This window comes from Dendropsophus ebraccatus, chromosome 12 (genome assembly GCF_027789765.1).
Source record: "Dendropsophus ebraccatus isolate aDenEbr1 chromosome 12, aDenEbr1.pat, whole genome shotgun sequence".
In the NCBI taxonomy this organism is placed as follows: Eukaryota; Metazoa; Chordata; class Amphibia; order Anura; family Hylidae; genus Dendropsophus; species Dendropsophus ebraccatus.
The window spans coordinates 37,021,701-37,047,491 of NC_091465.1; the positions used below are offsets into that span (position 1 = coordinate 37,021,701).

Genomic DNA, 25,791 nt, shown 5'->3' on the forward strand with positions numbered 1-25,791 from the left:
CTTGCCGGACAAAAAACTGACATGTCAGTTTTCTACGGCCGCTATTCATTAAATAGTGGCCTCATAGACATGTCAGTTCAGGTGTGGCTCCGACCGCACTCTCCATTGAGTGCAGGGGTGATTTGGGATGCGGGTGCACACGGGAGCGCCCGCATCCAAATTCATCATATTTTAGGATCATCCGGCCGGTTGTGCAGAGATGACCTTCAGTAACACCGGCTGTTCTGTGACCCGCCTGGGTCACAGAATGGCCAGTGTCATACGCAGAGGGAACATGGTCTTAAAGTGTTAGGCAGGTGTGGAAAAATGCTGCAAAGCAATAATGCCTTTTAAAAATATAAGTGTTAATAGTTATTTTTATCAATTAACAAAATACACAGTGAATGAACAAAAGAGGCTGACCTTTTGCCTTCAAAACCTCATTAAACCGCATCAATTCCTCAATATTAATTTATTCCCAATTATCCCTATTTATTGACAACATCACTTGGCTACTGGCGAAGAAATGGAGATATGGTTTCAGCCGCATTTGAAATGCCAATGTGGAAACGTGTTGTTGCAAAGCTTTTTAAAGGCCTTGGAAGAGAGGTTGTTCCTAACAACTTGTACAACTAAGCATAGATCTTCTGTGAGTGTAGGTTTGTTTATAGCCTTCTGTCTCTTCATGTAATACAATACTCGATGTTAAGATTAGGGCATTGTGGGGACCATATCATAGTTCTAAATGACGTTTGGGGTCACTATCCTGCTGCAGAGTAAAAATTTGGAGCCGATCAGATGCCTCTTTAATGGGAGTCCTCTTCCATTTTTCCACACGTCTAAAAGATTTGCATGATACCATACACTGACACAACAGTCAGTGCTTTTTCTAGCAAATATTACTCTTCTCATTCTGCATTTTTAAGTAAAGTAAAATATTTATTCAGTTGTTGTTATAATAATAATAATAATAATAATAATAAATTTATTTGTATAGCGCCAACAGATTCCGCATTATAATAATACTACACACAGTGTAACACAAAAGACATTCAGTATGTGCTCCTGTATAGCCCCCCTGCCCCTCTACCCAACAAGCCCAGTGACTGGTGCACAAAGGCTGTAAAGGAATGAAGTGCATATGAAAAGAACGCACCCCATCCGACAGTAATATACAGAAGTACAGGTCTTCTTTAAATAAAATGTTTCTATTGTTTTAATTTTATATAGCCTGAAAAATATTCATTGTCCTTAAAATATCCTAATGACATAACTTTTGTAACCCTTTTCCAGTGCATTTGGGATGCAATCGATCCTCTATCTTTGTAAAGTTTTTGCAATCATGGTGAGATGGTTTCTAAGGTTCTCCTTCTTTTGTCTTATCTGGATTTCCAATGATTTGGCTTCTTCAAGAATCTTATCAAACTCCTGTACATGATGTGACTCTACTGTGGAATGGTCACTAAATAACAGAGAAAGAACATTTCTATTTAGTAGAAGCATTTTAGACATTCAGTGCACAACATTAAGGGTATATTCACACGGACGGGCTCGCAGCGAGATTCTCGCTGCGAGCCCGGCAGGTCCTGGCAGTTCCCATACACTACATACTTGCTGCGGTCTAAACGACCGCAGCGAGTATGTAATTATACCGCCCTTAACCCCTTCTGCTCCCGCCCGGCTCCCCCGCTGTAAGCATACATTACCTGTCCTTGCTGCACGGGTCCGGCGTCCTGTTCTCCTGTCCGGCCAATTAGTGTGTTGCCCAGCCGCAGCCACTGATTGGCCGGACGGGAGAGCAGGACGCCGGACCCGTGCAGCAAGGACAGGTAAAGTATGCTTACAGCGGGGGAGCCGGGCGGGAGCAGAAGGGGTTAAGGGCGGTATAATTACATCGTTTAGACCGCAGCAAGTATGTAGTGTATGGGAACTGCCAGGACCTGCCGGGCGCGCAGCAAGAATCTCGCTGCGAGCCCGTCCGTGTGAATATACCCTAACAGTAATCATACAGGTAAAACACTGTCCTCAAGCTGTGCAATGAAACCCCTGTTTTGTATCTACTGAAGGAACTTACTGTACTGTACTGTAATGTCCATGTTGCTAGCATTGCTTCACCAACGTGAATGTCTAGTTTCTAACATCATAGATCCACAATTCTGTGTGAGTAAAGGGAATGTAGCAGCACGTTAGGCAATTCTAACCTGCTGATAAATTCTTACAGGGCACAGGACAAGGATGCGGCACATACCTTTATTTATAAAGGAGTGTGGATATTATTGCTTAGTATTTTGTATTGTTTTTGTTTATTTGTTTTTTATGTTTTTATTATTTGGTCTGATTTTTCTACACTAGAATTTCCCTTTCAACACTAGAATTGCCTATCTTTAAATAAAAGCAATAACTTTCTGCCATAGTATAAATGATAAGAGAACTTACCTCAGTGTCTTTGCATAGTTAGAGAACAGGATGTTCACTTCCTTGCTCAAATCTGTAAAGAGGGAAACAACCTGTTTTGAGAAATGTATGAATAACTGTTGTGTGCAAAGAAATGACACGACACCAACCTTTCATCATGGATTCTACGTCTTCTACTTGAGGGCTGTCTGACATAGTGGAAGGCTGGTTTTTAGATGACAAAGAATGAAGTGTCTCGGGATCTATGTTCTGTTTGTAAGTCAAAAACACAGTAACAGTTACTTAAAGGGAACTTAAAAACCTTTTGATACATACCCTCTCCTCCTGGTGACGTTCTGGATGCTGGTCGGGTTGATGAGAAATCCCTGCCGCTCGTCTTTGTGGTCTTTATGTTGTGCAGTTATTTCTTATAGACATTGGACCCATCTCTGCTCATTAGCATAATGAGCATGAAGACAAGTAGCAAAGATTTCTCAGAAATGCGACCAGTATCCGTAACATCACCGGAAGCAGTGGTAAGTATCAAAAGCTTTATTAAGAGGTTGGGTGGGTTCTGCCCCAGTCTCCAGCGTGACAGGTTCTCTTTAAACATGTACTTTAAAGCGGTTGTCTGGCAAAAACTTACTTTGCCTATAGCAACCCCCTGACATAACACAATAAACAAGCCATACTTACTACACTACCCCCCACCCCCGGCGCTGATTCTGCTCTGAAATCTTCTGATCCCGGCTGCATTCACATTCTGCTGGCTTCAGCTCATGTTCCCCCTCCTGCTCAGAGAGCGGGAGATCAGAAAAAGCTGTCAGGATGGGAACACAGCCAGAACCAGAGGATCACCCAGTGGGACCAGCAGGAGGAGCAAGAAAGGTAAGTATGGCTCTTTTGTTGTGATATGCTGGGAGGGCTATTGCAAAGTTTAAAGCAAACCAGTTATTATAAAAAAAAAAAAAAAAAACTTTTGACATGTTATAGTGATATCAAAAGTTTTGATTAATCAGGGTCTAAGTGTTCTCTCCCCGCTCTTTGTCCGCTTGTCCAGGATGGCCGCAAAGACTTCAATTATATGGCCGTCCTGGTCAAATAACTGAGATCCAGGAGAGATTGTGGTGCGCATGGACTTCTCATAACTTATTCTCCTGACCGGTCATGGTCTGAACACTCAGACCCCGATCAATAAAAACATTTGACATATCTGTACGACACATCAAAAGTTTTTTTATAATGACAGGTACACTTTAAGGGTGCCTTTACACGTACCGCATCGCTGTGTTTTTAACGCTGCGTTTTTTACATGCGTGTTTTGATTTTCACATGATTTTCATGTGAAAATCAAAACTCACATGTAAAAATCGCACCAAAAACGCAGCGTTAAAAACGCAGCGATACGGTAGGTGTGAAGGCACCCTAAGTCTCCCCCTGACAACTTCGTAAATGTATATAACTATTCATTTCTAATAAAATATACCTAGGTAAGTGAATCATTTTGATTTTACTTTGGATCTCTCCTTCTTTAGTATATGCAAAGACTTCCACAAAAGACCGCATATAACATCTTAAAGGTGTTATCCAGCGCTACAAAAACATGGCCACTTTCTTCCAGGGACAGCCCCACTCTTGTCTCCAGCTTGGCGTTGTTTTTCTGCTCAGTACCATTGAAGTGAATGGAGCTTAAAGCGACTCTGTACCCACAATCTGACCCCCCAAACCACTTGTACCTTCGGATAGCTGCTTTTAATCCAAAATCTGTCCTGAGGTCTATTTGGCAGGTGATGCAGTTATTGTCCTAAAAAACAACTTTTAAACTGGCAGCCCTGTGCTTAAAAGGCCATGGCTTGGAATGCCTATGCATTAGGCCGGCACACCCTCTCCGTCCCTCCTCCCCACCCTCCTCATCATTAGGAATGCTCTAGGCAGATTGTCTACTATTCATCACCTGGATCGTTAAGGCACCTGTGCAATGTTCAAACAGGAGAAAATGTTCCAGTGGCATTCCTAATGATAAGGAGGGTGGGGAGGAGGGACAGAGGGGTGGTGCCAGCCTAATGCATAGACATTCTAAGCCCCGGCCGTTGGGCACGGGGCTGCAAGTTTAAAAGTTGTTTTAGGACAATAGCCGCATCACCTGCCGGATGATCCACAGGACAGATCTTGGATTAAAAGCATCTCTCCGAAGGTACAAGTGGTTTGGGGGGGACAGATTGTGGGTACAGAGTCGCTTTAATTGCAAACCGCACCTGAACTGGAGACATGAGTCGTATAGTCTCTGAAATAAAGTGGCCATGTTTTTGTAGCACTGGATAACCCCTTTAACATTAATATACTCTACTAAGCTGCCACCTAGTGATTAACATATGTACAGAAAAAACATTTCAGGATGTGAAATACTGCAAAAATTGTTCCTTCAGGCAAAATGTAAGAAATCAGACTTGATCCAAAAAAAGAAAAGTATACAGCTGTTTTCAAATTGTAATTGAGGGATTTGACAGTAATTTTGGTGCAGATTGGTTTTTGTTATTAAAGTGTCACTGTCGTGAATTTTTTTTTTGCAGAAATCAATAGTCCAGGCGATTTTAAGAAACTTTGTAATTGGGTTTATTATCCGAAAAATGCATTTTTATCATGAAAAAGCAGTTTGAAGCTCTCCCCCCTGTCTTCATTGTTCTCCTATGGAGAGAGCTAAAGAAAAGACCAAAACAGGACAACAAAGAGTTAATCTACAAATCCCTCACCCGTTATCTGTTCTGACCATCACCAGTGACCTGTCTGAGCTCGGATTACAGCTGTCACCCAGCTCCGTGCCTGTAATCCTCTGTTATCTGCTTTCTGCTGCCGGCTAACTCCCTCCTTCCTCCTCCCCCCTCCCCTCTCCCTAGAGCAGACAGGGGACGTCTCCTGCAACAAGTCACAATTTTCAGATTTTTCAGAGTGGATGAAAAAGAGGAAGGAGGGGGGGACCTGGGAAAAGGCTTTTTACATGCAGATAATGGCAGATTTGGCTAATAAACCCAATTACAAAGTTTCTTAAAATCGCCTGGACTATTGATTTCTGCAAAAAAAAAAAAAATACGACAGTGACTCTTTAAACCCCTTAATGGCGAAGCCAATTTTCATTTTCAGGTTTTCTTTTTTTTCCTCCTTATGTTTTAAAGGCCATAGCACTTTCCCCTACAGACCCACATGAGCCATTTTTTAAGCAACTAATTTTACTTTACAATGGCAGATTTAATTTTTGCAAAAAATACGCAGCAAAACCAGAAAAAAATTTTATGCGCAGTTTTTACTCCTTACTCCTTGGTAAAACTGACATGTTATAAAAAAATAAATGTTCCTTAAAATCGCTCTATTCCCATGCTTATAACGCTCTTATCCTTTGGTCTATGGGGCTGTGTGAGGTGTAATTTTTTGCGCCATGATCTGTTCTTTCTATTCATTACCTTGTTTGCGTATATGCGACTTTTTGAACGCTTCTTATTAAATTTTTTCTGGATTTGATGCAACTAAAAATGCGCAACTTTTCACTTTGGCGGGTTTTTGCACTTACGACGTTTACCGTGCGAGATCAGAATTGTGATAATTTAATAGTTCGGACAATTACGCACGCGTCGATACCAAATATGTTCATTTTTTTTTTTTTTTTATAAAATATATATATTAGGGGAGGGGATTTTTTTATTAATAAAAAAAAAGTTTTTTTTAAAAACGTGCACAGTATTTAGTAGTCCCTGGGGGAATTCTAATATAACTACACTGATCCCTCATAGGGTTTAATGTAGTATGCATTATACAGCACCAATCAATGAGATTGGTGCTCTATTGGTCTGGTCTGCTGCAGACCAGATCAATAGAATATTGAGCCGTGATCAGGCGCGCCCGTTAATAGCCACGGTCCCGGGCTGCAGATGGCAGTCGGGATCGCGGCAGTTCAGAGCGGGGCCGTGGCGTAGCCCCCCTCTGAACTCCCCTAGCGGCGGGATGAGATAAATATACGTCATCCGTCGTTAAGGGGTTAAAGGGACTAGGACACTTTTAAACAAATAAGGGACACTAAGACTTAAAGGGGTTGTCTGGCTTTCAGAAAACTGCTAAATCCTTGTGCTTACCAGCACTGAAACTTTTTATTCTCTCTCCCCCCATCCACTTTCAAGATGAGTCGCAATGAGTGTAGGCTAAATGCAATATTAGAGACACTGTGCTCATATTTGATATTGCATGCAGGTGCAGTTATGCCTACACGCAATGATCACAACTTAGCCCCCCACACATCTTACAAGGCTTACTTCGGAGATGTGAAATCTCAGCAAGTGAGCGACAGCAAGCAGAAGACTTCAGCCTTTTCCTGCTCGATGGACAATCCCTTTGACATAATTCATCTTTAAAAAAGTTAAACCAGTTTCTGCAATATTACCATGTAATGTATTTACAGTAGGTACTCACTTCTTTATCTTTCTTCCTTTTTATAGTTTTGCCTTCGTATTTCCCTGTACTGCTCTCCATTATTTCCATATAAGCTAATATATGAAACAGGAAAAAATGGATACATGTCAATTACACATAAATAAAACCTCAACTAAAAATAAAAATCAAATTGTATTCCTATAAGCAGAAAGATTTTACCTGGCGAACTGTGGAAATACCACCCTACACTTTATACTCATGGGTACCATTATGCCATTTCAGGCTGGGCTTACACTGTGTTCTGGGAGAATACTAGAGAAAACGTATGCTATAATATAATATGGTGGACTCTCAGTGGGCCCATGGAGTTTAAAGGGAACCAATCAGCCCAATTAGGCTGATATGGTTCCCTGGAGCACAGTATACAGCTCCTGAGCAGTGGCGGCATGTACCGGCAGCAGAATCTTTATACTGGAGAAATGAAGTTTTAATCCCCAGGCGCGCAACAGACGGGCAGGTAGTCATCTGGGCAGCTCCCCGCCTGGGTGTAGTCACTGCTCTCTGTCTGTTAGGGCGCTCAGTGGAATGAGTGACAGGGAAAGATGCATGTAACGGGCCTCTCTGCCTGTCAATCATTCCCTCCGAGCGGCCCATATCAGCCCCAGATGACTACTAGAGATGAGCGAATTTGCCGAAGTTTGGGTTTGTATGAACCTAAACTATCGGCTTCTGATACTGGGATACAGCCTATGCCAATGTCTCTATCCCAGTTTTCCAGGCGGTCCGTAAGGCTGTATGCACCGTTCACAGAGGCTGCAGACAGCGGGAATCAGAAGCCGATAGTTCAGGGTTGTACGAACCCGAACTTCGGCAAATTCGCTCATCTCTAATGACTACCTGTCCACCTCTGCCTGCCGCACGTCCAGGGTTAAAACTTCTTTTTCTGCTGCAGCTGTGGCCAGTACGTGCCGTGGCCTGCACAGGAGCTTGTACAGTTCTCCAGGGAACCATATCAGCCCAATTGGGTTGACTGGTTCCCTTTAAGCGACTGAATGAAGTCTACAGTTTAGTGCATTTCCTGTATATATTTTATAACATTTGGGTCATGGAGTCAACAAATGAAGACTATGAATTCAAACTGAATGTTAAAGAGTTCATATCCTACTATTTGCATCTGCAACATATTTAACCCCCTCCTGTACCCTAACAAAGTAGAGAGGCAAAGGTCTCAGGTAACTGTACTCAGGCACTCTTTTATTTAATGAGCACTGTCATTTTACCAAACTTTGATGGGTCACAGTGACATATGAAAGGTATTGAACAGTCAGGTTCAACAGATTACGAGATTGAGTCAGCAGAACTCCGTGCAGCCAGGAAAAGCAATTCAAAGTGTCACTCCACTGGTGGGGTCACTTTTGCAAACAAATTACATCACTGTGCACAAGATATCATTTTTATAATATAATTTTTATAATATACATCTATTTAGAATTTTAGCACTGGAATAGACTTCCTAACACCCATTCTCCCCGTGCTATACAGCTATACCTTAAAAGACGGTGTTTTCCACTCCGTTTACTTAGCTCCCGTTTTCACTCCGTAGACTCGAATTTCACTGGTTCGCTCACTGGAGATGGAAGCTATAAAGATGCAGTCGGAAACTCTGTCCAATAAAGTATAGCTATATGCAGTAGGGAGCAGAGAAAATGGACAATTGAAAGCCTATTCTGGGAACAAATCAAAACAGATATGTATTAAAGGGAATCTGTCTTCTCCAGTTCTTTGGCCGCTGGCTGTATCTTTAGGCAGCTGCCTTCTCCGAAATGATTGAAAACTGGAAGAGACGGAAACTGCAGATACAGCCGGCGTACTGGAGAAGCCAGATGCTGGGTCACAAGCAGTGTGGTAAGTATAAGCTGCTTGTGATCTGGAAAGTGACAGTACTGATATGCGAAGACAAAAGTATCATTAGTTTTACCTCCCCATCTGCCTGTGGCTACAGCTCTGTACTTGGTGCAGACGAGACCTGACAGATTCCTTTAAAATAAATGATGTGCTTGGTAGCCATATCTTAAAAAAAGGTGCCTTTTTTAATAAAGGGAGCCTTTCACCCCGGCTGCCGGGGCAGAGCCTGCCCAACCTCCCGTTGGAGCCCCGGATACTTACCCCTTCCATGAAGTGCCGCTCCTGGACCTGGTCCCACCGCCGAGATGTCGCCTGTCGGAAGCCCTGCACACACGTTATGCTAATTGCTAGAGATGAGTCCAATGTCCATAGAAAATGACTGCTCCAGTCATTTTCTATGGACTTTGGACTCATCTCAAGTAATTAGCATAATCCGCGCACAGGGTTTCCGACGGCGACATCTCGGCTGTGGGACCGGTCCAGGAGCGGCACTTCATGGAAGGGTAAGTATCCGGGGCTCCACCAGGGGGAAGGGCGAGCTCTGCCCTGGCAGTCGGGGGGAAAGGTTTGCCTTAAAGTGACACTGTCACCTCCTTTGTGCATTTTGACATCTCTACACAGGTGTAAAGGGTAAATTTAGCATTTTTCATACCTTATTTTATATCATACGTCATGGTGCTTGTTCAAGTAAAAAGTGATCTTTAATCAACTGCAGATTGTGTTATGTAGGCGGGGCCTCGCGGCATAAGCGCCACTTAGCCCCGCCCACAACACCACTGTTGGTCCGCCCCCTCATCGGCCATTGGAAAAGGCTGGCCTAAAGGTCTAGGCCACACCCCCTCTAGGTCGGCCCACCAATGGGCCTCAAAGGAGCATTGTGGGCGGGGCTAAGTGGCGCTAATGCCGCCAGGCCCCGACCTCTTAGCACAATCTGCAGTTGATAAAAGATGACTTTTTACTTGAACAAGCACCATGACGTATGATATAAAATAAGGTATGAAAACCGCTAAATTTATCCATTACACCTGTGTAGAGATGTCAGAATGCACAAAGGGGGTGACAGTGTCACTTTAAGGATAGGGCCACACGACTACTTTGCAACAACGGCCGTGATTTATACAAAACATGCGTTGTATGTGAATGAATGGATTTCATCCGGCTGCATGAAAAACTGAAACGTCATGTCAGTTCACACAATGGAGCGAGGGCTCTGGGTGCATTTCAGGTTCTGCTGCTGGTATAACAGCTGGTATACCACCAAGAAAAGCCACTGTATTACTAGCAGCATAGCCATAGACTTGAATAGACCAAGTATGGTCTATTAGTGACAATGTTTGGGTTGCTTTATGGCGGTGTTATTTGTAGGGTAACACCATGCAGTCTTTCATGCTTTGTGTTATACAAATAAGGATAGGGATACATGGTGATTTGTATCCTGCAACATTAAAGGGAACCTGTCACCCCCTGTGCCGGGGTGACAGGCTCCCGACCCCCCGTTAGAGCCCCCTATACTCACCTAATCCCGCCGGGTCCCGCTTCTGGAGGTGGTCGGGTGATGAAGATCTCAGCCGCTGCAGCCCGGCGCGCGCGCTGAGCGATGAATCCAACGCTCATAGAGAATGACGGAGCGCTGGACTCTCCTGTCATTCTCTATGGGTGTTGGACTCATCTCTCAGTGCGCGCGCCGGGCTGCAGCGGCTGAGATCTTCATCACCCGACCACCTCCAGAAGCGGGACCCGGCGGGATTAGGTGAGTATAGGGAGCTCTAACGGGGGGGTCGGGAGCCTGTCACCCCAGCACGGGGGGTGACAGGTTCCCTTTAAGATAACAATGTTGCATATTGGTCCCATTGCAACACATTTGCAACATGAGGAAAATCTTATTTTTTATGGATTTTTGGTTGCAGCTTGCTTGCAACCTTGTCTCCTCACACCAGTGCAGGTGTCTTCCTTGCAACTGCAATAATAATATCAGGACAGCAAAATATCTTGTTGATGTGATGTGTTGTTATGCTGCCTCCCCACTGTGACCTTCTGTAGCCTTAGCTGTCACAAACGCATCATGTGAACAGGGTGTAAGGAGGCTGAGACTGCAGCTAATACACGTCTATTAGTTCTCCAAGTTGCACCACAATGAGTATATAAGAACCCTGACTTCCCATATAGTGATATGACCAGTGCTAAGCCTCCTGTGTACCGGGCCAGTTCATAGGGGACCAATGCATTCCTATGTCTATGGCTTCTGCAGCACTGCACGTTCAGGGACACCAGGCTCGGTATTGCATCCTTATAAACCGTATACAGCGCTCTTACCGAGACCGCAATAAGTGCGTCACCGGAGGAGCAGTTCTCACTACAGACCGCAAGGGGCCGCACATAAGAAGCTGCGCAATCAATTCGACTAACGGGACCGTAAGTGAAAGAACGCGCATGCGCAGCTGAGGCGATCCCGGCGTCACGTGACTGCAATGGGCGCGCGCTCTGAGATGGCGCTGCACCTCAGTCTCACTGTTTTGTAATACGGCTGCACATCAAGGTGTCCGCTCTCTGCCCTCACATACCATGGCTGGCCTTGTGTATATCACCCATCAGTGCCAGAAAGGACTATACCATGGCTGGCCTTGTGTATATCACCCATCAGTGCCAGAAAGGACTATGCCATGGCTGGCCTTGTGTATATCACCCATCAGTGCCCGAAAGGACTATACCATGGCTGGCCTTGTGTATATCACCCATCAGTGCCAGAAAGGACTATACCATGGCTGGCCTTGTGTATATCACCCATCAGTGCCAGAAAGGACTATACCATGGCTGGCCTTGTGTATATCACCCATCAGTGCCAGAAAGGACTATACCATGGCTGGCCTTGTGTATATCACCCATCAGTGCCAGAAAGGACTATACCATGGCTGGCCTTGTGTATATCACCCCTCAGTGCCAGAAAGGACTATACCATGGCTGGCCTTGTGTATATCACCCCTTAGTGCCAGAAAGGACTATACCATGGCTGGCCTTGTGTATATCACCCATCAGTGCCAGAAAGGACTATACCATGGCTGGCCTTGTGTATATCACCCATCAGTGCCAGAAAGGACTATACCATGGCTGGCCTTGTGTATATCACCCATCAGTGCCAGAAAGGACTATACCATGGCTGGCCTTGTGTATATCACCCATCAGTGCCAGAAAGGACGATAGATTCATGAAAAAAAAATCTAAAAACGATAGAAACATATCAATTTTGTCAGTGTACCAGTACAAACATCCATACTACAATTGTATCACGTGTATATGTATGTACTATTTTTTTCCAGTGTTTTGGCAGCACGAGGGCTCTGTAAATGCGACATGGCGTTCATCATCCATTCTGGCCACATCCAGCCTCCAAAATCCAAATGGCGCTCCTTCCCTTCGGAGGCTTGCCCTGCACCCACATGGCGCTTTATGTCCACATGTGGGGTATTTACGGACTCGGGGGAAATTGCTCATTTAACCTTTTGTGAAAATGAAAAATTTAAAGGGGTAGTCCACCCCAAAAAAATTTTCTTTCAAATCAACTGCTGCCATGAAGTGCCAGAGATTTGTAATTTACTTCTATTAAAAAATCTCAAGCCTTCCAGTACTTATCAGCTGCTGTATGCCCAACAGGAAGTTGTATTATTTCCAGTCTAGAGAGCAGGAGAGGTTTGCTATGGGGATTTGCTACTGCTCTGGACAGTTCCTGACATGGACAGAGGTGGCAGCATAGAGCACTGTGTCAGACTGGAAAGAGAACACCACTGCCTGCTGGACACACAGCAGCTGATAAGTACTGGAAGACTTAAGATTTTTTTAATAGAAGTGAATTACAAATCTCTGTCACTTTATGGCACCAGTTGATTTGAAAGAAATTTTTTTTTTTTGGACTACCCCTTTAAGGCTAAACCAACATTATAGTGTAAAAAATGTAATATTTCATTTTCACGCCATATTGTTCCACATTTGTGCCCGTCACCAGTGGGGTCCATATGCTCACTACACCCCTTGTTACATTCCCTGAGGGGTGTAGTTTCCATAATGGGGTCACTTGTGGGGGGTTCAACTATCTTGGGAACACAGGGGCCTTTTAAATGCAACATGGCCCCTCGAAATCCATTCCAGCCAAATCCAGCCTCCAAAAACCAAATGGCGCTCCTTCCCTTTGGAGGCTTACCCTGCACCCGCACGGCGCTTTATGTCCACATGTGGGGTATTTTCGTACTCAGGGGAAATTGCTCTACACATTTAGTGTTTTTTTATCTTTTAACCCCTTGTGAAAATTAAAAAATCAAGACAAGATCAATGATTTTGTGTAAAAATTAAACATTTTTTACACTAAATGTTGGTCTAGCCTTGATTTTTTCCTTTTCCACAAGGGGTTAAAAAAGAAAGTGAACACAAAACGTGTAGGGTAATTTCCCCTGAGTACGAAAATACCCCACATGTGGACATAATGTGCCATATGGGCACAGGGCAAGCCACCAAAGGGACAGAGCGCCATTTAGAGGCTGGAATGGAGGATGGAGACCATGTCGCAATTAAAAAGCTCCTGTGCTGCCAGGACAGTAGAAACCCCCCACAAGTGACCCCATTATGGAAACTACACCGCATAAGGAATCTAACAAGGGGTGCAGTGAGGATATGGACCCCACTGGTGACGGGCACATATGTGGAACATGTGCTGTGAAAATAAAAAATACAATATTTTCATTTTCACGGCCCAAATGTGGCCTTCACCAGGGGTCCATATCCCCACTGCTCCCCTCGTTAGATTCCTTATGGGGTGTGGTTTCCAGAATGGGGTCACTTGGGGGGGGGGGTTTCTACTGCCCTGGCAGCACAGAGGCTCTGTAATTGCATCATGGTATCCTCTAATGGGAATGGCGGCCATACCTATTTAGCTGGGGAAAAGGGAGAATTCTAATTTATTTGGGGGTATTAGGCCAATTATTAGTTTATAAGGTTGAAAATGACAGGTGTCCATCAAATTCAACCTGTGTTGATCCAGAGGAAGGCAAAAAACCCTCGTGAGGCAGACGACAGTAGCCTCATCACAGGGGAAAAACTCCTTCCTGACTCCATAATGGCGATCAGAATAATCCCTGGATCAACGTGACCCCTGAAATAGGAATAAGGGACAGAATTTAGATAATGTAGAACCCCAATGACGTGTGGTGCGCCTTGAAGCGATGCAGTATGCAGAGCCGGGGTGATCAGGACAGGCGTCACACTGGAAAATGGTGTCCTTCCTGATCCCCCTGTTACGCCACACTCTGCACTTCTTCTGGGGTCTCCTGTTTTCCAGTGTGGGGGACGTCACCTGAAAAATGTTGTCCTGGTGCGATACGGGGTCCTTCATATCCAGAAGCGCTGGGTCCGCTCCATGGCTGCTAAATATTAGGGCTCTATTACTGCTTCTGATATGTTCGGATCGTGCCGCAAGCTACAGTAGCTCGGGTAGCGAGGGACCGGAAGAGGGGGTGCTGGTATAAAAGTTATCCCCGTATGGGTGGTGACCTTTACCCAGCAGTGGGAAGATCAGTTCCTGAATGATCTCCCCACTAACTCCAAAGATGGGGGGGTTCATCTGGGGGCAGGATTCGGGTGTCCCTTCCATCATACACTCTAAGGGTACGTGCACACTGCGGAATGGCGAAGGATAACCCTTTGTGCATTCCGCAACTGGCACCTGCCGGCGGACTGATGCGGGCGCGCGTCTACGGATTCTTCCCTCTGTCCAAAGAATGAACGTGTTCATTCTTTGGACGGACAACGGAATCCGCCCGTGCATAGAATGGAGTCTATGACACGGGTGGAGACGCGCGCCCACATCAGTCCGCCGGTGGGTGCCAGCTGCGGATTGCACAAAGGGTTATCCTTCGCCATTCCGCAGTGTGCACGTACCCTATATCTGTAAGTGTACCCTGAGGTACTCTCACAGAGTTTGAAGAATTTCACGCCATACCGCCATCTCTTATTGGGACGGTACTGGCGGAAAAGACGTGTCTGGGGGGCAGCGTACGCTACGCTACCCCTAGACACGTCACTGGATGATGAGGATGAATGCAGGAAAGAAGGATCCCCCCATTCAGCCTCACTGGCTGTTTCAGTGTCGGAGGCAATAATAACGTATGCGTCCGACACCGAAAACACCCTGGGGGCCATCTTTATACCGGGACTAGTATATGGGGTATGTAAATGTGTAGTGGTGTAGTGTAAAACTTTATTCCATGTAGTGTGGTGTAGTGTAGTGTTTTTTATGTGTTTTTTTGACAGTAAGAAAAAATATCCCTACGCCAAGAAAGGAGCTGCTGATAAATGCCGCACTTATGTGCGGCACTTATCAGCAGACAGTGGCGGTAGGATATAGGGGGGAAAAAACGCCCCTATGCCAAAAAGGAGGAGTTGCTGATCAGCGGCGCACTTATGTGCAATGCTGATCAGCACTCAGCGGCGTTAGGGTGCACAAAAAGAAGAAAAAAAAATTGGAAAAAAATAAATAAATCTTTTTAACCCAAAGCAACTGATCAGTGAATGATATTCACTGATCAGCCGCTAGGGGGCAGTAGAGCGACGCTGGTGGAGATTGCCGAGGCCCGCCGAACCCGAGGACCTGAGCGATTATGAAGATTTCTGATGCTGGACGACCGAACCCGGAAGTGACCCGAAGAAGACGCGAGGATGGCGCGGACCGCAGATCTTCGCTCCGGACGCCCAGATCAGGTGAGCATGGTACACCTGCACTACACACACCTGTTCTGCACCCCTCAGCTACCTAGCTGAGGGGTGCAGAACCCGACAAAACAGTTTTTTTACAGTTTGATCGCCATGATGGGCCGTCCGGTACTGGCCGGCCTATCACGGCGATCGTGGGGGTGGCATCGGCGGCATCTTTACACAGTACACTAATGGCGATTGGTGCTATCTCGGACAGCACCAATCGCCATTGCTTTCCGGGTCACCGATGACCCGGAAAGCTGTTTTCAGCTGCTATATGCTGATCTGTATTGATCAGCATATAGCAGCGATCGTCGGCACGGGAGGGGTTAATCACCCCCCGTGCCGACGAGCAGAGATGGCCTGCTATACATTACAGCAGGCCATCTTCCCCGACCGCTGTGGAAACATCGGGCGTAAGTATACGCCCGTTTGCGTTAAAGCCCACCCTGCGGGGGCGTATACTTACGCCCGATGTCGTTAAGGGGTTAAAGAAAGTCTGTGAGGTCTGTACCAGGCTCAGGACTACAGGTCCCAGCAGACAAGTGTTAGAGAGGTATAGTCACATAACCAGTGTCACCCTGTATCTGCAGCCGTGTAGCTAGTATGGACCTCACAGATTCTCCTTAATGGTCTGTTCATACTTACTGAATACATTGCAGATTTGATGATTTAATCAATTTAATTGGCTTAAATATATTGACATATTGGCCACTGCTCAGTGCTTGTCCCACAGGCTAAAATTTGCCAGCCTGAGCAAATTGTGAGGGGACAAACAGAAAAACATGTAAACAGAAAACATGGCCACAGCAAAGCCCTAGTCATCATTTATATGTCACAAAGCCTGAGGGAGCTATATACCATGTCCTCTAGATGCTACGTAGGGCATTTCTGTGGTAACTTATATGGTTAATGGCCACAGAAAATCCCGGGCAGGGCAGGGTTATTGGGATGGGGGCAGGGCTAGAGGGGCAGGGCCGTATTTACCACTAGGCACCCGTGGTCCGGTACCTAGGGCAGCACCTTGCAGGGGGGCAGCACCAGGGAGCAGGGGGACAGAAAAAACTAATTTTTTTTGTTGTTGTTTTTTTTTTTTTAGTTTCCCTCCTCCCGTTCAGACTTGCCAGTAAATCTGGTGTCTTTTCCAGGGGGGTGGGGGGGTATGGTGGTATTGGTCAGGTCTGGTATCGCCAAAAGGTGCGTGAAGATGGGGCGTCTTCAGGTTTAGTGCCTAGGGCAGCAGCAGCTGTAAATACAACCCTGTAGAGGGAGTGTGGTTAGCAAGGGGCCCACAATTTCTGAACCGTCCGGAGCCCATGGTACCCTTAATCCACCCCTGATGTCAATAAAAAATGTAAATTTTTTTTTATCTAGAAAATACTCAAAAAACACTCAAAAATTGGAAACACCAAAAAGGCATAAAAATTACAGTTCTACTGTTTGGCCACTAGATGGCATTCACAATGCTTCTATGGTAACTGATACTGATATTATGGCACAAACGCAACAGGAACTGGCTGAATAAAGAATTGATATTCTGCAAAAGTTAAAAAAAAAAAAAGATATTGTTCTGTGATGTTATATTCTGAGACAGCTGAGTTACCTCTCATTTATTGCTGCTGAGACTATTTATGAGACTAGGGGCTTATGGGTTTTTAGCTGATGATGCGTTTACACAGAGATATTTATCTGACAGATTTTTTAAGCCAAAGCCAGGAATGGATTTGAAAAGAGGAGAGATCTTAGTCTTTCCTTTATGAATTGTTCTCTGCTTATAGTCTGTTCCTGGCTTTGGCTTCAAAAATCTGTCAGATAAATCTCTCGTACCATAAACATACCATAGGTGATAACATGTTCTGACACTGCTGCTAAGACTGGGAAAGCTGGGTTACAGCTCAGTGATTATATGTTCTAAGACTGGGAAAGCTGGGTTACAGCTCAGTGATTATATGTTCTAAGACTGGGAAAGCTGGGTTACAGCTCAGTGATTATATGTTCTAAGACTGGGAAAGCTGGGTTACAGCTCAGTGATTATATGTTCTAAGACTGGGAAAGCTGGGTTACAGCTCAGTGATTATATGTTCTAAGACTGGGAAAGCTGGGTTACAGCTCAGTGATTATATGTTCTAAGACTGGGAAAGCTGGGTTAAAACTAAAGCTCCTATTACATGGGTCAGCGGTCAGCCAAGGAGCGGGAAAACATCAACTCATAGTTTGATTTCTGCGACTTCGAAATTTATTCCTATCAGGTGCACATCTCCCTATGTAAACGGGATGTGCGGCTGATTTATTGAATATAAAGAAGTGCCAATCTTGCCCAATTTCCGGCTGTGTAAAAAGACCCTTAGTAATATATTCTTAAGACTCCTGCATAGACTAGAAAACCTGGGTCACAGCTTTGTGATGATACCTTCAGAAACTGGAAAAGCTGTATTTATCCTGATACTAGTGATTGTGACTGGAGATTGTGAAAGCTGGGTTACAGGTCAGTAATAATTCCATCTGAAACGAGGAAAGCTGGATTACCGCTCAGTGATTCTTTGTTTCTCTTTGTAGTGGACAGTTATCAATATGCGCCCCTTGCGTACGCCAGCCATATTGCCTACTCACCTACTCGCCTCATCAATGGGGGGGAGGGGGGGGGAGTGGTAGGAGTTGTGGCCTCCTCTCGGCCCTGATTTATTAAGAGTTACACTCGCTCCCAGGCATAAATCATAATACAAATCCACACCTGTTCCAGAGCAGGTGCAGATTTGTTTCGCAATGCCAGCACCATGCGTAGGGACAGCCGGCTTTACTACCTTTTAGTATATCCAACCAGGGAAAAGGGGGCAGAGCTTTATTTAATAATCTCGTACAATCTTGATAAATGTCCACTGTGTTCTTATTTTCTATATTGTCATTGCACCTGTCTATCTAGATCAAGTATGTCTGAGACTATTAGAGAACAATAGAGCTGTCATTTTGTCCTTCCATTTTATCTCCTATTATAATGGGATTACCTTACAGATACGCTCTTTACCTGACAGCAGTGAGCAGTCTAGCCTTCAGGTATGAAGAAAAGACCGAATCCTTCAGCCAATATATAATATCATATAGCTTTCTCTTACTGTCAACTCAAGGGTATCTGCAGCCAATATATAATATTATATAGCTTTCTCTTACTGTCATCTCAAGGGTGCACGTAATGAGTTTGCAGCGGATGTGATACTCTGTGTACTCTGCGCTCTTGCACAAGTCTCTGGATTGCAGTCGATTTGCTGCAAAACTTGCAGCGTGAAATCCACTGCAAACTCGTTACATGTGAAGGCAGCCTCAAATACTTTTGACATATTTAGAATCTTACAGATCACTAGACAGAGCAAGGAGAAGAACTCCTCTGAGTCCTTCTATCATGTGTCATAAGATGGCTGTGGCTATGTTCACATAACAATTTTTCTTTCCTCTGTTTCTTTTTTAACCCCTAGACGACCCTGGGCGCACCTGTACGTCCAGCAGACGCCTAGGGAACTTCAGAGCAGGGCCGCGGTCCCGGGTGTGGCATGTAGCCCAGGACCGCGGCTATTAGCAGGCACGGTCCGATCGCCGTGCCCGCTAATCAAGTTTCCAGATGCGGCTGTTAAAGTTGACAGCTGCATCTAAAAAACCTACTGCAGCCTCATTCCTGGTGTCTAGTGGGGTGGATTGCCCCCCCCCCCTCGCGACATAGTCACGGAGGAGCGATCCCTGATTCCTTACCTGGCTGGGATCTGCACCGTAATGATGCTGATGCTGGCTCGGCACTCGATTGCTTTTGGCTGCAGCACCAGAAAGCAATCCGGTGCCGATCTCATTGATCTATGCAGTATAACTATACTGCATAGATCTCAATGAGAGATCAGTGTACTTAAACTAGAAGTCCCCCTGGGGGACTCATCAAATCCAGAAAAATTGTGATAAAATGCGATCAAAAATTCGCATTAACACAAGTAAGTTACCAATAGAAAGTACAGATCATAGCGCAAAAATGTCACCTCAAACAGCATCATAGACCAAAGGATAAGCGTTATAAGGATGGGAATACAGCAATATTAATGAACATTTAGGTTTTTTTTTTGTTTTTTTTTTAAGGTTTTCATTTTTTAAAAGCTGTCAAATAAAATAAAAAGTTATACAAGTTACATATCATTGTAATCATACCAACTTGAGCAAGATATGGACGCATTGCGTAAACACCCCCTTCCCACCCTCCCAATAAAAAATGTTGCTTTTTATTTTCAATTTCACCGTGCATATAAATTTTTTTCTGGTTTTGCAGCATATTTTATGCAAAAATTAGGTCTGCCATTATGAAGTACAAACAACATAGGAGGGAGAAGAGGGAAAGAATACAAGAAATCCTTACACATCTGTTGTCCATGCATAGACATCGGGGAAGAGAACCGGGGTATAAAAAGAAGACAAATGTTCCCAGTTCTGTAATTTATGGCCACAAAACTATGGAAACTCCTACTCCTGTTTCTGATCCAGCTCATTGTCCAGTGTAGTGCCAGAAGGGGTGAAGATTGCAACAGGACTCCTGGCCCAGGAGAGCAATGATATATCCAATAAATAGAAACTTGTATTTATAATCTCAGATCTACCAAGGAGAAAACTTACACAATACTCAGTTTATTAGAATGTGAATCTATTGTAGAGCTAGACAGTCATCCAGAATTCGTCATTTCCAGGATTGTGTTTCACGTTTTACACATCTTTTCCCGCCAAATAACATTCCATATAACATAATGACAAGGCTTAAAATAAATGCGGTCAAGCCACTTTGTTCTGGATCATCCTGCAGTCGTGGTTCCCATCACAATTTGAATTTCCCTTGTTGTAAGCAGTTTCTTTATACTTTTGCATATATACTTTAGACTGAGGCGTTAAGTGCTTGTTTTTTTTGTAGACAGAGTTTAAGGAGTTCATTTAATTTTCATTCTGTTGTACACTGTATGTTGAAGTCTGAACGTCTCCTTTCTATTTGCTGTGGGTTTGTAGTTTCTGTACCCACAGCAGTGTCCTAGAGAATTACTGTGACGTTATGAAAGTACTTTCTTCCTTATAGTACAGTCAAATGTTGTGAAGCAAAATGTGTGATGTTCTGAACTGGGGAGTGTCTCAGCTTGGAGGATACTCAGTCTTGAGGGTCTAGATTACATGCACAACTACTTCTGCTAACTATGGGTCACACATTCATTGCACCTATGTCATATAGTTTCAATGGTTAGGTCATTTGGCACTAGTTGGAAGGACCCTTTAGGCTGCGAGTTTCATTGCAGCTCTGTCGATAATGAAATGACACAGTACCACAACAGTACTGCAGTCAAACAGCAATAAGTGAACAGAGCCATAGAGAGGCCACTTATTGTGAGTGGGATAGTTTGTGTGGCTGTTCACTTCCCATATTGTTAGCAGCACATTCCCTGTTTACACAGGAGGATGTACTGCCAACAAACATACATGGGATATAAGCAGTTGCTTTGGCTGATAATTGGTCCGTGTAAAAAGAACTTAGAACTTAGGATCCAGCACACAAAAAAAATATACTTTTGCTCTCCGACACTCAACTTCCGATTAGTGTGCAGCCTCAGCAGTATCCCCTTCTCCAAGCTTCCCAGGGCCTTGTTGTGTCACCAGGGCAGCTCCTGCCTGGCACCCACCTGTGAAAGCCAATGGCAGCATAATTATATTTCAACAGAAAAGAACAGGAAAAAGCCATTATATCACCATTTCAAGAGGGGGAGGAGCGTACACGTGGCGACCCATGATACCCTACGCTTTACGTCCCAACAGGAACTTTGTCAAAGTTCCTGTTGGGACGTAACGCGTAGGGTTTCATCGGTCGCCACGTGTATGCTCCTCTCCCTCTTGAAATGGTGATATAATTGCTTTTTCCTGTACTTATGTGTGTTAGAAAAAAAAAATTTGCACTAGCTTATTTTGTTTATTTACTCATTTATTATATTTTTTCATATGGTATGTGGTATAATATGGTACACACTGTGGGTCATTGATTAATATAGTGGTCACGCTTTCCTATTCAGCACATAGCACTTTATATGTTATAGGAGGAGGGTTTGTGGGTTGTACTGTTTACCACGTTGCAGGCCCGGGGGTCCTTTTATTGTATGGGTCCCTCATGGTTGTGAATATTTTAAATGTTTTTAAATAGTGTATATGGATTCTGTTTTGTTCATATGCCATTGTATTGATTTTTGGAACTTGTAATAAAGCAAGAAATAGTTTTGCTTTTTTTTTGTTGGAGTGCTTCTTTTTATAACATACCTCTGTTTTTTTCTATTGAACCACAATTGGTTATTGGTCTGTTATAGGAAGCACCCAGTTTAGGGTTGTGTGCCTCCCCCTCCTCTTTCAATTGTCAATGGCAGCATAATGCTGTAACTCTATATGACCATTGCTGAGGCCAGATTTTAAAAAGAGGTCAGAAATAGATCTGTTACTGTGGAATCTCTTTCTCCCGTTTCTAATCCAGCCCATTGTCTAGTCTAATGGCAGAAGGATTTGGTGTTGCCAGAGGGGTCCCAGCCCAGAAGACTGGTACTAAGTCCAACAAAATCAACCAAACCTTTAACCTCTTAACGACGCATGACGGGTATACCCGTCATGCGGCCGTTAAGAGTAAACAGAGAGGGCTCCCAGCGTGAGCCCTCTCTGCAGCGGTTGCAGCCAGGGACCGCGTGTATTAGCCGGCGCGGCCGATCGCCGCGGCCGGCTAATTAACTATTCAGATGCCGCTGTCAAAGCTGACAGCTGCATTTGAATAGCAGCTGTGCCCCCTCTCCCTAGTGTCCAGTGGGGAATCTCCCCCCCCCGCAATGCGATCGCGGAGGGGAGATCCGTTCTAATGAGCCGGCCGGGGCTCAGCGTCGGAATGACGCTGATCCCGGCTCGGCAATCTATTCAGATGGTCTGCTGCAGACCATTATAATAGAGCACCGATCTGATGGATCATTGCTCTATTATATACACAGGATTGATCTCAATGGGAGATCAGTACTGTGTATATAGAAGTCCCCCAGGGGGCTTCATATTACTGTAAGTGAAAGTAAAAAAAAAGTGTTTTTATTAATAAAATATCCCCTCCCCTAATAAAAGTCTGAATCACCCCCCTTTTCCCATTTTACAAATAAAAATAAATAAATAAATAAACATGTTTTTTTTATCACCGCGTGCGTAATCGCCCGAACTATTAATTAATCACATTCCTGATCTCACACGGTAAACGGCGTAAGTGCAAAAAAAATCCCAAAGTGCAAAATTGCGCATTTTTGGTTGCATCAAATCCAGAAAAATTGTAATAAAAAGCGATCAAAAAGTTGCATATGCCCAATCAAGGTACCGATAGAAAGAACGCATCATGGCGCAAAAACTGACACCTGACACAGCCCCATAGACCAAAGGATAAAAGCGTTATAAGCCTGGGAATGGAGCGATTTTAAGGAACGTATATTTGTTAACAATGCTTTTAATTTTTTACAGGCCATCAGATACAATATAAGTTATACATGTTTTATATCGTTTTAATCGTAATGACTTGAGGAACATATGTAACAACTAAGTTTTTCCATAGGACACACGGCGTAAAAATGAAGCCCCCCCAAAGAAAAATAATTGCGTTTTTTTTTTCAATTTCACTGCGCATATAATTTTTTTCTGGTTTCACAGCATATTTTATGGAAAAATTCAGCCTGTCATTGCGAAGTACAATTAGTGACGCAAAAAATAAGAGCTCATGTGGGTCTGTAGGTGTAAAATGCAAGTGCTATGGCCTTTTAAGCACATGGAGGAAAAAAACTAAAACGCAAAAACGAAAGTTAGCATGGTCCTTAAGGGGTTAAAGGGGTTGACCACTTTATAGTAAAATAGGTCAGTACAAATTATTAGTAAGTGTACTCACTGTATATACTGACAGCAGCTCCCTGTGTACCTCATAGAGCTCAAATCAGACTCCTCTTCACCAGGCTGGGCTGCCTTGTTCTGTTTTGTTTCAGTCCATAAAATGGCCGACATGGAGGAGCATGTGACCAGGCCCTGTCCCCTGTGTCCTCCATAGACATATACAGGCTCAGTGGTGGACACAGCGGGGCGGGGCCTGGTCACATGCTCCTCCATGTCAGCCATCTTATGGACAGGACCACCACAGAGCACGGCAGCACAGCCTGGAGGAGGGGAGTCTGATTTTAGCTCTATGAGGTACACAGGGAGCTGCTGTCAGTATATACAGTGAGTACACTTACTAATACTGTACACTGAGCAATTTTACTATAAAGTGGCCTACCCCTTTAAAGTTTATATAATTTGTTCTAGAATATTCTGCAGTAGTTTCTCCCTGTACGATATGCATTTCCCTTTTAACCCCTTAAGGACAGAGCCTGAAATGGCCTTAATGACAGAGACAAATTTTATGAATATGACCAGTGTCACTTTATTCATTAATAACTTCGGGATGCTTTTACCTATCCGGCTGATTCTGAGATTGTTTTCTCGTGACATATTGTACTTTACATTGCTGGTAAATTGGAGTCGATACTCATAACGAATCTTTATGAAAAAAAAAACAAATGTGAAAAAATGCATTTTACCAACTTTAAAACTTTTTTGCTTATACAGAAAGTGGTTATACCACATAAATTATATATTAAATAGCATTAGCAACATGTCTAATTTATGTTGGCAGCATTTATTAAACAATCTTTCATTTTTTTTAGACAATAGAAAGCGTAAAACATTAGCAGCAAATTTCCAAATTTTCAGTAAAATTTCAAAATCAGATATTTTTAGGGACCTGTTCAGGTTAAAAGTGTATTTGAGGGGCCTGTATGTTAGAAAGCCCCACAAAGCACCCCATTTCAGAAACTGCACCCCCACACGCTGCAAAAGCATATCCAGAAAGTGTTTTAACCCTTTAGGGGAGTCACAGAAATAAAAGCCAAGTGTGTAAGAAATTAGAAAATTTTAATTTTCTGTGCAGAGATTTTATTGTAATCCAATATTTTTCATAATTATAAACCTATTACCAGAGAAATGCACCCCAATAATTATTGCCCCGTTTCTGCAGTTTATAAAAATACCCCATATGTGGTCCTATTGCGCTATTTGACGCAACTACAAGCCTCAGATATAATGGAGCGCCTAGTGAATTTCAATGCCTCCGTTATATTTGGTCATTTTTGACTGTACCACTTCAGGTTGGCAGAGGCTCTGGGGTGCCAAAACCTAAAAAACACCCCTAAAGGGACACCATTTAGAATACTACACCCCTCAAGGAATGTAACTAGGGGTGCGGTGAGCATTTGGACCCCACAGGTGCTTCACAGATTTTCCGAACAATATGGCGTGAAAAAAGAAATTTATTTTTTACACTAAAACGTTGTTCTAGCCTTCAATTTTTCATTTTCTTAAAGGGATAAGAGGAAAAGAAAGACACAAAACGTGTAGCTCAGTTTCTACCAAGTACAGAAATACTCCACATGTGGACATAAAGTGCCAAGCAGGCGCAGGACGAGCCTCCAAAGGGAAGGAGCGCCAATTGGCTTTTGGAAGCTGAATTTCACTGGAAAGGATTTCAAGGGCCATGTCGCATTTACAGAGCCCTCGTGCTGCCAAGACACTGGAAACCCCCCACAAGTGACCCCATTCTGGAAACTACACCCCTCAAGGAATCTAACAAGGGGTGCAGTGAGCATATGGACCCCACTGGTGACGGGCACAAATGTGGAACAATGTGACGTGAAAGGGAACATTTTCATTTTTTCACTTTCATGGCACAAATGTGCCCGTCATCAAGGGGTCCATATCCTCACTGCACCCCTTGTTAGATTCCCTGAGGGGTGCAGTTTCCAGAATGGGGTCACTTGTGGGGGGTTTCCAGTGTTTTGGCAGCACGAGGGCTCTGTAAATGCGACATGGCGTTCATCATCCATTCTAGCCAAATCCAACCTCCAAAATCCAAATGGCGCTCCTTCCCTTCGGAGGCTTGCCCTGCGCCCACATGGCGCTTTATGTCCACATGTGGGGTATTTACGGACTCGGGGGAAATTGCTCTACACATTTTGTTTTTTTCCCCTCTTTTAACCCCTTGTGAAAATGATAAATTCAAGGCTAAACCAACATTATAGTGTAAAAAATGTAATATTTCATTTTCACGCCACATTGTTCCACATTTGTGCCCGTCACCAGTGGGGTCCATATGCTCACTACACCACTTGTTACATTCCCTGAGGGGTGTAGTTTCCATAATGGGGTCACTTGTGTGGGGTTTCAACTGTCTTGGCAACACAGGGGCCTTTTGATTGCAACATGGCCCCTCGAAATCCATTC

General features: G+C 44.1%; 1 protein-coding gene across 4 annotated transcripts; it reads right to left on the reverse strand.

Moving 5' to 3' along the window:
* Positions 1-947: 947 nt before the first annotated feature.
* On the reverse strand, positions 948-11,115 carry TEX12 (testis expressed 12). 4 transcript variants are annotated; one of them, XM_069947921.1, is made up of 6 exons: positions 11,008-11,112; positions 8,338-8,470; positions 6,829-6,902; positions 2,544-2,643; positions 2,416-2,467; positions 948-1,441 (listed from the first exon to the last, which is right to left on the reverse strand). In XM_069947921.1, exons 3-6 carry the CDS (start codon positions 6,895-6,897, stop codon positions 1,297-1,299), a joined length of 366 nt encoding a protein of 121 aa, XP_069804022.1. In that variant the 5' UTR covers positions 6,898-6,902; positions 8,338-8,470; positions 11,008-11,112; the 3' UTR covers positions 948-1,296. The 4 variants fall into 4 exon arrangements, with proteins under 4 accessions (XP_069804022.1, XP_069804023.1, XP_069804024.1 ...); XM_069947922.1 differs by lacking the exon at positions 11,008-11,112 and adding an exon at positions 8,956-9,037; XM_069947923.1 differs by lacking the exon at positions 8,338-8,470 and having other exon boundaries at positions 11,008-11,115.
* Between the last annotated feature and the right edge of the window lie 14,676 nt (positions 11,116-25,791).

What these genes read in the sequence shown, in the direction of transcription:
- TEX12 (XM_069947923.1), bottom strand. Translation starts at nt 6,897, where the DNA reads ATGGAAATAATGGAGAGCAGTACAGGGAAATACGAAGGCAAAACTATA. An exon ending in AAAGGAAGAAAGATAAAGAA is followed by an intron (nt 2,644 to 6,828) that starts GTGAGTACCTAC and finishes ACTTACAAACAG; the next exon opens with AACATAGATCCCGAGACACT. An exon ending in AACTATGCAAAGACACTGAG is followed by an intron (nt 1,442 to 2,415) that starts GTAAGTTCTCTT and finishes TCTGTTATTTAG; the next exon opens with TGACCATTCCACAGTAGAGT.